The sequence below is a fragment of the Abramis brama genome (genome assembly GCF_963993115.1).
Source record: "Abramis brama genome assembly, chromosome: 15".
In the NCBI taxonomy this organism is placed as follows: domain Eukaryota; kingdom Metazoa; phylum Chordata; class Actinopteri; order Cypriniformes; family Leuciscidae; genus Abramis; species Abramis brama.
Window position 1 is genome coordinate 39,118,710 of NC_139977.1, and position 11,028 is coordinate 39,129,737.

An 11,028-nucleotide genomic window follows, 5' to 3' on the forward strand; every position below is an offset into this window, starting at 1 on the left:
CATCTGACTGTAAGTGTCCAATTGTTCCGCTCTTGAATTTGTTATTTCATTTGCTGCCTCTGTCAGGCTGGAATGCAAAGTGCGGCTCCTGGGTCGCTGACCCGTTTAATGATTACTGCTACCTGTTCACTACTCTGTCCATGAGAAAGTGGGCTGATGCTCGCGCAGACTGTGTGAATCAGGGTGGAGATCTGATCAGCATCACTGAGCCGTTTGAACAGGGCTTCATCCAAGGTAAGTATGCTGACACAGTTACATTTGGAGTTACTTTTACAGATCCATTTCACTCACTTCTGACATTCACGCAACTCAGCTCAGATCCAGGCGGTTCCCACGGGAGTCTCTCTGTGGATGGGAGCTCATGACTCCATCACCGAGGGCGGCTGGACGTGGACAGACGGTTCTCCCTTCCGCTATATAAACTGGGCTGCAGGTGATGCTGACAAAAGAGTTTTGTTTCATTTATCCAGATTCACGTTAAATGGAGAAAATAATCTGCAACTTTAATTTACTGTTAAAGGAAACCCTGATGATTATTACAATGAAGACTGCCTGTCCATTTTGATCAACTCTGGAGCGTGGAATGACGATAACTGTGAGAATAAGAGAGGATATATCTGCAAGCGTCGTGGTATGTTCTGCTGCCCTGTTCATGCCCACAGAAATTATATGTAGTGAAGTATTGATGCCAGTTAGAAAATATGTCTTCTCTCTTTTCAGGGAATACACCCGAGCCTCCTCCGCCACATGACGGTATGTTTGGCTTCTGTTTTTTGTGAGACTCGCATCTCTAGAACCTTTCTGAGTTTTTGCTTGCCTTACTCTAGGTTTCTACACCGCATACACCTGTCAGGACTCCAGCTTGGTCCTTCACTGCTCCCAGAACAGCGTCATCAACATCCAGTCGGCTTTTTACGGTCGCCGCAGTGACAAGATCTGCCCGTATGGAGACGGAACCTCTGGTAAATCACAGTACATGAGTGTAAATGAGTAGGTTTGAATAATACAGTATTTCTGACGTACTGATGAACTTTCAGGTGTGTGCACTGTTGAGGGCACGCTGGCTCTGGCCAGGAAGAGCTGCGATAACAAAGAGTTCTGTTTCCTATTCGCACACGCTGACCCTGACCCCTGCCCCACCGTCTCCAAATACCTGGAGGTGGTTTTCAGCTGCGAGCAGAACGGTGAGAGAAAACCTGTGTATGAACGAAATGTGAATATGAACGAATTTTTTTAAGTGACATCATCCCAATTAAAAAGAAGTTTAGGTGAAGAGGGAGAAATATAACTTCTAATACAATATACTTGATGAGTATGTGTGCTTCCAGTGTGTTTGAGAGGGTTAGGTGTGGAGGATGGAAACATCTCGAATTCAATGCTCTCAGCATCATCATCTCTCAGTGGAAAAGGACCAGATAAAGGTCGTCTGAAAGGGAACTCCTGCTGGATGCCCTCTGCTTCTGGTCTGTCTCCTTAACATTTGAATCACCCATGATAAGGCTTTAGGTAGTTGAAGAAGTCCTTTGCCTCTTCTGTCTGATGTTCAAGCTCACCCTGTGTGTTTCAGCCAACTCCTGGATTCAGGTGGATTTGGGTCAGCTGAAGAAGATCACCGGGGTTGTCATTCAGGGCTGCCCATCAGCAGATCACTGGGTCACTAAGTTTAAGATCCAGACCAGCTCAGACGGCCTGAACTGGAATGACTACAGCAGTGACGGAGGGGTAAACACGTGCACACACACACACACACACACACACACACACACACACACACACACTAATAGTTGTTCCGAGGAGCATCTATGCATCTATCTGTGAAAAGATGAGTTTATGCAATGCTGATGGTGATTCTGTCACAGGAGTATCTGGGTTCTGTGGACAGGACGACTCCAGAGACGCGCTTGTTAGGGACGCCGATCTCCGCTCAGTCCATTCGGATTCTGCCGCTGCAGTGGAACGGTCAAGCAGGATTGCGGCTGGACGTTCTGGGCTGCATACCGGACTGTGAGTTCAACAAAAGATCTTTTAAACTGAATAATCCCTGTATGTTCTCAATGTGTATTAAAACAATCTGTTTCCTCTTTTTGGGGGGTTGTTGCTTTTTCTTTAGATGCTGTTTCTTGCAGTGCAAAACCCAACCTGGACCACTCCATAGACAGAATGACGTAATTATTGAGTCTCTGAATGTCTGAAACGGTTCATCCTCCAGCACTGCACATTTGGTGTCTCCATTATTTAACACACCTGATTCAAATAATCAGCTTGTTAACAGAGTGATAACCCTAACACTGGACACAGAGAATGCTGTGGAATAACTAATACTCACCTAAATCCTTCAATAGTGCATGTTGAAGAACAAATGTTTTAGATTTACGTTTTACTTTGAATCACATTCAAAAGCATTTCTCTTTGTGTTCTTGTTAATTCCAGGGTTCACTGCCCTGCTGGTTGTGCCAGAGAGACATATTCTGTGTTTGGGACAGATATGTATCGTGGGGTATGAGTATAATAAATTATAACCTGACCCCTTGATTCTAGTGTAAGCATTGACCACATACAATACACATGAACCAAACGTTTCATTTGAGGATTTTTCTTATGAATCAGGACTCTAATATCTGTGCGGCTGCGATCCACGCCGGAGTGGTTCTGAATGACATTGGAGGAGACTGTACTCTGCTCAAAGCTGACGGTCAGAACTTTTACAGCGGATCCACCAAGAACGGCATCGTATCCAGACAGTAAGTCTCCTCAGCCTTCTCTGAAACACCTGCTGATGAGTCAGATATAGAGTGAAATATGCTGTGTGATGTGTTTCAGGTTTGACGGGCTCTACTCTGTGTCCTACCACTTTACTGATGGAGGTGAGACAGAGTCTTCTAACTAGCCTTAACATCATTAAATACTGCACAGCTCTGAATGGTGTGTCTCTTTCAGAGCTTAGGTGTTCTGGTCCAGACTGGTTCGAGTTTGGAGAGTTCTGCTATAAGCCGTTTGAAGAGAAGAAAACGTGGCATGGCGCGCGGACGGCCTGCAGGCAGCTGGGAGCCGATCTGGCATCGATCATGTCCATGACAGAGCAGAGCTGGCTGGAGAGCTACCTGTATCTGGGTACATGTGTTTATTGGCTTGTTTGGGTACAAATAAACACCAGTTTTGATTGAAATCGCAGCTGGATCCTTTTCAGCCTCCTTTTTTTGGCTCGCAAGCTGTGTCACGTGTTTCAAAGTACTGGGAAGCTTGTAACAAAATACACAAGTGCTCACAGGAGACGCATTTGAACATACAGTAGTCAAGTCACCTTCATTTATACAGCGCTTTTAACAATATGGATTGTTTCGAAGCAGCTTTACAGTGATAATAGGAAATTACCGTAACAGATTGTTTAGGCTTTACAGCACATCTAGGATAAAGTTATTGTCCTGCTAAAGTTAGTTTTGATTAATTGATTCACTTCCATTGCGAAGTTCATTAGTTATTAACTTAGGGGCCGCTAACATGACACCGTTCTAACAGGAAAACCCTTATCGCGCTCCGGCCGCCCATCCGCACAAAACAGTGCCTGGTGACTCGAGAACGCACTCCCTGAAATAGGTTTGAAGGTGCAACCGATTATCCATTATCTCTGCGCAAACCATACCCAGTACATACCCAAGTAAACATGTGAGTGTGTGTGTGAAGACTTTCCTCTTTGTTCTGTAAAACAGCCACCAGTGACGTGTGGATCGGTCTGAATGATCTGGGCTTCTCAGGTTTGTTCTCATGGTCAGATCATCACGAGGTCACGTTCACATACTGGGCTCCCGGAGAACCCAACAACCACTTGGGCTTCAACGAGGACTGTGTGGAGATGTTCCATCAGGTACTGCACTCCGTTCACTGACAAACACACCTCTAGAATTAAACACTGGAGCATGAATGTCAGCATAATGCTTTGTGTCTCAGACGGGCCGATGGAATGATGTCACCTGCACGGAGTTAAACACCTACATCTGTAAAATGCCCAAAGGTCACTATCCTCTGCCCTCCGTCCAGCCCACCATCTACGGCTGTCCTCAGGTCAGTCCTGTGTGCTCGTGGGGGGGACAGCAGTGACTCTGGGCCTGTCCAGCTGACCGTGTGTGTCTGTTCTGCAGGGCTGGGATGTCTTTGAATATTCGTGCTATTGGTTTGAAGAAGCTGCTAGAAGCCGCGAAGAAGCCAAAGTGTTCTGTGAGAGTCGAAACAGCACTCTGCTGCATATCATGGACCTGTGAGTGTGTGTGTTCGTTTACAGGCATGAACTGCTTCTGTACCAGTATAGCTGTAGTAACTGAGCTGCTGTTGCACTGTACAGGTATGAACAGGCTCATTTTACAGCTCTGATGGGCCGATACTCTGGTGACTGGTGGATCGGGCTGCGGGCGAGAGGAGGCGAGGCGGGAGTCGACTATTACTGGGACAACAACGCTTTACTAACTTACACCAACTGGGGCCGCAACGAGCCGAGTAAATCAACTGAACTTTTCTGTCCTAGATGTTACACCCGAGTGCTGTTTAGACTTTAAGACAAATAACATCATCATTCATAAACCAATCAGACTTTATTGTATCTCTAGATAACCATGCTGGATCATGTGTCACTATGACGACGGCCCCGCTGGCAGGATTCTGGAATAACAAGCAGTGTGAAGAATCATTTCCGTTTGTGTGTGAAGCTCCCAGGAACGGCATCTCTCCGCCGACACCCGCTCCGACTCCGCCGCCGGTGACGGGATGTGAGAGCGGCTGGGGTGGAGAGCCTCACTTCAGAAACTGCTACAGGGTGATTCAGTTTGGATCTTTTGAATGTTAAAATACATGTTTTGTGTTTTAATTGTCTTCTCGTTGATCTATTTGTGTTTGTGCTTCTGCAGTTGTTCACAGTGGACTTTCCCCAGAAGAAGAGCTGGCAGGCGGCTAGAGAAGACTGTCTCGCCCGCGGCGCCGATCTGGTCAGCATCCACAATCCCGCGGAGGAAATTTTCCTCTCCAGCTATTCGAAGGGAAAGACCAAGTGGATCGGACTGAGCGTCAGCCTGGTGGAGGGAGGTTTGTTTGCTTACTGCTGATTCTCTCAAGTAAATAATACTTAGTTTGGTGCAGCGGACCTGTGTCTAACCTTCCTTCTCCAAGGTTACCACTGGAGTGATGGGACACCTGTAAGTCATACAAACTGGGGCCACGGTGAACCGAATAATCACAATGGCCGAGAAAACTGTGTGGAGATGGTGACCACCGACAACGGGACGTCCTGGTGGAACGACCTGAATTGCGATGCCCACCAGGACTGGATCTGCATGATTGCTAAGGGGAAGAAACCGATTATACCACCGGTGCCTCCGTCCCCCGTTCCAGGTAGCTATAGAAGCTATTCTGACCAATGAAAATCTTTGTGTGCTCCATTTCTGTGGCCTGAGTTCATGTTTGGAAAATATTTTTAGGAAATTGAAAGCTATTAATTTGCGAAATCTTAGAAAGAATGGTTTGTATTGCAAAAAAGGTGTTTATTTATTTTCTTTCAGCTCCAGAGTGCGGATCGAACCCGGGCTGGAGGAAGAACAATGGCATCTGTTATTACTATAATGACACCGATATCGTGGACTTTCACGTGGCTCTTGTGAGATGTTATGAAGAAAAAGCTCAGTTGGTGTCTATCGCTGATGAAGCCGAGCAGTCTTACGTGGTCAGCCTGGTACGGCTTCTGTTTTTTCTATTGCTCCAGGCTTTTGAATGTTTGATCAATAATGCTTTTGTTTTCTTCTCTGTCAAGCATTAGTGAGGTTTGGATGGTCGTAATGGTCTGTCTGGCTTGATGTTGTTGGTTTCAGGTTGGCACCGGTCAGGCGTCGGCAGCCTGGATTGGCATGAGAATGCTCGGAGTTGCGGGTGGAGAGTATCTGTAAGCCTTAAAACATTTGAGTGTTATTAGTGCTTGTCTTTAACATATTCTTCGGCATGACGGTCAGCTGTTTCTCTGTGCAGGTGGGTTGATCTGTCTCCGGTGACGTATGTGCACTGGGGTCCCGGAGAGCCCAACGACGCCAACGGAGAAGAACAGTGTGTCCAGATGAACAGACATCCAGGTGCAGTTCATGCACAATTATTATTTCATGCTAGTCACTTCATTTAATGTACATGCTATTGTACTTCATTTTGACATGCCTTATGAATATTGAACTTTACTAAAATCTAAAACTTAAATTATTATTATTGATGTTCTTATTTTACGGCTGAAAACCCCTAACATCATCTCCTTTTCTTGGTTTATCATAACGCTGCCATTTAATATGTTTCTTTTAATGGATGCTTCTGTAACAAATGACCAATATCAACACATAAGAAGTAACACATGAGAATTATAAACTATTTCTGAAATCAGTACAAGAAATACAGCATGAACAACAAGAAAAAAAAAGACACAATCCAAAAGGAGTGTGTGTAAATGTGATGCTTAAGAACCATGATTCGTTTTAAAAAATGACAGATGTGGATCACACAGACTTCACATTCTTGTGTTACTTGTACATTTATCAAGTGTAGCTGTACATTTATTTATCGTATATTAACACATATGATGTTTTTAGTGTTCGAGATCAAAGTGGTTTAAATGTGAACGGTTTTGTTTTTTTCAATAGGCTCATGGAATGATGCGAACTGTGGACGTGCCAGCGCTGGTTATGTGTGTAAAAAGTATCCAGGAAATGACCACACGCCTCCACCTCCAACGGCATCATGGGAAGGAAACTGTCCCGAGGGTACATCTGATATAAAGCAATATACATGAATCAAGGACAGGCTAATCTGGTGATGGTTCAGTGATTTTTGAAGACGTTGTGGTTTTTATTCTCCCAGGATGGATGAAATTCCGCAACAAATGCTACATATTCAAAGGAAACCACCACCATCAGTCTGAGATCAAGGCCAACTGGACTTCTGCGCGGGACTGGTGCCGACAACAGGGAGGAGATCTCGCCGTCATCGATGATCAGAACGAAAATGGTACTTCATGAGATCTCATAATAATCTACAATATTAATTAATATGATTCCAATTGTAAAAAGAGCTTTAAGTACAGTGTTTGCAAGGTGAGCCCTAAATTGAAATTTCTCTTTTTATTATGATGGCAAAACCTTCAGGAAACTCAAGTCTAGTTCATGTTCAAATTTCTCTCCAGATTTTGTGGCCAGTTATCTCAGGGATCTGGTTGTGCCAGTTTGGATTGGTTTATCCGATTCGCTGCATGAAGGGAAGTTTGCCTGGAGTGATGGAGTTAGTCCGGTCTTGTACACAAACTGGGCCGATAAGGAGCCAAACAACGCTGACGGGCAGGTGAGAAGATCCATATGGGGATCAAATTCAGAATTTAACAACTGGATTCTTGCAATTCATGCGTTGGAATTTGTAATCAAATTTGCCAAATCCCACAAGATGTTGAATTTGAATAAAACCTATAAAACCTGAAGACTTGAGACTTTTCAGCCCATCTTGCAAAATATGTCTTCAGTAAGTTTTAATTTTCCAGCTAAAAAATAGTTGGTTACTCAAATTGAATTTAACCTTCAATTCAATTCATTCACTTCTGTTCCCCAAAAATGATTTGGCAATCTCAATGATACTGATGACTGAACTATGATATAATGAATGTCAATTATTATAGTATTTTATGGTAGCTGAAGTGGAGATGATGCTGAACTCTGGTGTCTTTCTCTCAGGAACACTGTACTTCAATCACCCATAATCACCTGGTCACGGGCCGCTGGAACGATGAGCAATGTGACCACGAGCGAGGATGGGTGTGCTCTAGGAAGAAATGTACTTATGTCTTCATTTTCAAATCTACTGTGTGAGACTAAACGGTGATAGTCATGTGTTCCAGACTCCAGGAACAGGGCTGGGAAACATGACGAGTTTAAAGAGTTAGCGATCTGAATTGTTTAACATATCAGTAGATCTCCTCTAACCTTTGACACTTGTATCTCCTGCCGTCTTCCGCAGCGAGCAGCATTCCCGTCCCGCCGCCCACAAGCTCGCCGTGTGCCTCCGGATACATCACCTGGTACAGCAACTGCTATAAGCTTGTTTCAGAACCCAAGACCTGGGAAGAAGCTCAGCAAGCCTGTGTGAAGGAGGGTGGAAACTTGGCCAGTGTGGACATGAGTTATGACCAGGCCTTCATATCTGGAGCCGTGCAGCAGGGCAAGACGGACGCCTGGATCGGACTTCGCCGACTGGTACAGTAGATGATGATAATTACATACAGTAACTACATTACTCAACAGACGGTGAGCAGACCTCAAGCTGTCGCTCTTCTTCTTCAGCCTGACAGCGATTCGTACAGATGGTCTGATGGATGGCCCGTCTTCTTTACTCACTGGGGTCCAGGAGAACCGACCAATCACAAGGGAGAAGGTTGTGTCAGCATGCACGCGCCCTCACACTTCATCCAGGGCACTTGGAATGACACGGCCTGCGATGATGCCAAGCCTTACATCTGCAAAATCACTAAAGGTAAAGCTGAGAAAAGATGCTGACAGACAAGTGTCAAGCCTTTCAAATCAACTACAAATGTCTGTCTGGATTCTCTCTGCAGAAAAGCCTCCGGTGACGCCGGCTCCGGGCGATGGGAAGTGTTTGCCAGGCTGGTGGACGTACGGACGTCACTGCTATTTTGCATATAACGGAAAAGTGGGTTTCTCGTGGCCAGAGGCGAGACACTTCTGCCAAGAGGTGAATGGGGGCGAATTAGCCTCAATTCACAGTCGAGCTGAGGTGGAATTCATCAGGAATATGAATTACACCAAGTACCACTATGTTTGGATCGGCCTGACCAGAGATCGCTCATGTACGCAACAGAGCTGTTTATCTGTCTTTCATTGTTGTGCATTAGCTGTAGATGCTGTATAAGATACGCTGATCATGTGCTGATGATTGTGATTGTAGTTGGATGGGGCTGGACGGATCTGACATCTCTGGGCTTCACCAACTGGGCTCCTGGAGAACCCAATGAAGCCGTTCACGATGGCGACTTTGGCAAAGAGAACTGCGTTGAGATGTATCACGACGGCACATGGAATGACAACAACTGTGTGCAGAAGAGAGGCTTTGTGTGCCGACACCGGCAGTGTACGTCACATCATTCACATGCTTTGACTTGGAATCAGTTTTCAATCCGACACCAGTTCATCAAAATTCTGATGTTAGACATCTCTATATCTAAAACCTTAAGATAGACCTAGCTCATATGAGCTGACAAACACAGTTCAGAGAGACGAGACAGAAAATGCCATCCAGACCAACCTGATCCCATGCTGTCTGAAACTGCTTCTAACGGCACTTTCTCTTGCTTTCAGATTATGTGACAGATGATAATGGGATCGTCATCCCAACCGACGCATCAGCCAGTGAGTTCATATACAGATTGGTTTTGAAATAAACTGTATTGTTGTTGTTATTGTACCTGAATCTGTTGTTTGTGGCGCAGCGGACAGCGGTCTGATCGCCGGGGCTGTTATTGGGGCTATTGTGTGCGCGGCGCTGATACTGGCCGTCATGTACTACGTCTTCAGTGTGAAGGGTGTAAGACCAGGACAAATCAGCATCTTCAAACAAGAAACCAAGAATATCGATGTGGTAAGTTTCATTAATTTTGACTTGACCACTTGACATCTTGTTCTAGCCAACATGACCAAACCATGTTCTGCAAGTTTAACCTGAATAAGAGATTCAGTGCTCAGCATTTTTTACAATCTGTTAACAGCCTGCATTCACTAACCCGAACTTCGCTGGAGAATCTGAATCATGAGCTGCGAAAGATTCATCTGCTCCTGTACAGAAACTAAAGCACTGGAACATGTTCAATCAACACTGAAACTCAATCAGACAAGCATCTTATCATTTCCTGTAGATTTAAAGTTGTTTTTTGTGTATGAGTGCTTGTATTCTTGATTTTAAATTTGTTGTGGTAATGTTTATTGTCTTGTCTGTACAGTTGTTTCTTGAAATAAATTTGAAATGTGTACTTGCTTTATATTTCTGAATTTACAAAACAGCATAAGATATTCTTCATAATGTAACTGATTACATTTGATTACTTTTCTAGTTTTACCAGTTTTCAACTGGTAATCTTTTATAAACATTTAAACCAGGCAGGGTTAACCTCTAAAAAACAGAGATTTAGTTATAGAATTCGCTGATTTTCTATCAAGACTTGATCAGTAAAGACTTCCTTATATCGGTAAAAAAACTTTAGTGTGCTAATGTTGAAAGTTCAGAAACACTCATGCTGTACAGCAAACTCATGTCTTGACAGTGAATGTCAGTTTCGACAAAAGTAACTGGAAACATTTTTTTTTTAAAACAACCCAGTAAAGTAAAGCTAATAGAACTAGATGTTTCAATCCCTTTAGTAGGAAACTCTTGACAGTAGCAGTCGGTGTGGAGTGGTGAAAAGGATGGTAAGGTGTGTCATTGGGGTCATCAGGTGGGGTCCTTACGCTTGATCCAGAGCCAGTTATTGCTTTTTTCGGCAGCACTTGACATGGACTTGATGGCCTGTTGGAGAGAGCGAGCTTCACTCCTATTTTTCTCAGCAAACTGGTGGTAGATGTGGCAACAAATCCCCTGCATCCCACCTCTACTGGGAAGAGGCTGGTTTTCCAGCCGTTCTAGGATGCTTCGGCTGCCAGGTCGGAATATTTGTTCTTTTTCCTCTCATAAGCCTCTTCAACCCCATCTTCCCATGGTACTGTTAATTCCACAACATATGCTAACTTTGTTGTTGGAGACCACAGGACCATGTCTGGCCGGAGTGTTGTAGCCACTATTTCTGAGGGAAACACAAGCTTCTTATCAAGGTCCACTTCCAGATTCGAATCCAAACTATAGATTGGTACTGTACTGTTGAACATTGCAAGTGATTCAGTCTTCCCTGCACAAGTCACTTGTATTTATATAGTACTTTATGCAGATTGCTTCAAAGCAGTTTTACAGTAATTGTACTCAACTCAT

At 44.4% G+C, this 11,028-nt stretch overlaps 1 protein-coding gene across 1 annotated transcript; it reads left to right on the top strand.

Annotated features, from left to right (window-relative positions):
• The first annotated feature begins 2,978 nt into the window (after positions 1 to 2,978).
• On the top strand, positions 2,979 to 10,039 carry LOC311097760 (macrophage mannose receptor 1). The gene is made up of 22 exons (XM_084137614.1): positions 2,979 to 3,111; positions 3,708 to 3,862; positions 3,946 to 4,059; positions 4,137 to 4,252; positions 4,337 to 4,488; positions 4,599 to 4,804; positions 4,896 to 5,070; positions 5,155 to 5,376; positions 5,544 to 5,713; positions 5,850 to 5,920; positions 6,004 to 6,104; positions 6,657 to 6,776; positions 6,874 to 7,020; positions 7,196 to 7,350; positions 7,734 to 7,833; positions 8,017 to 8,252; positions 8,340 to 8,529; positions 8,612 to 8,863; positions 8,962 to 9,144; positions 9,372 to 9,422; positions 9,503 to 9,651; positions 9,779 to 10,039. The coding sequence occupies exons 1-22, from the start codon at positions 3,066 to 3,068 to the stop codon at positions 9,821 to 9,823; spliced, it is 3,156 nt and encodes a 1,051-aa protein (XP_083993740.1). The 5' UTR covers positions 2,979 to 3,065; the 3' UTR covers positions 9,824 to 10,039.
• The last annotated feature ends 989 nt before the right edge of the window (positions 10,040 to 11,028 follow it).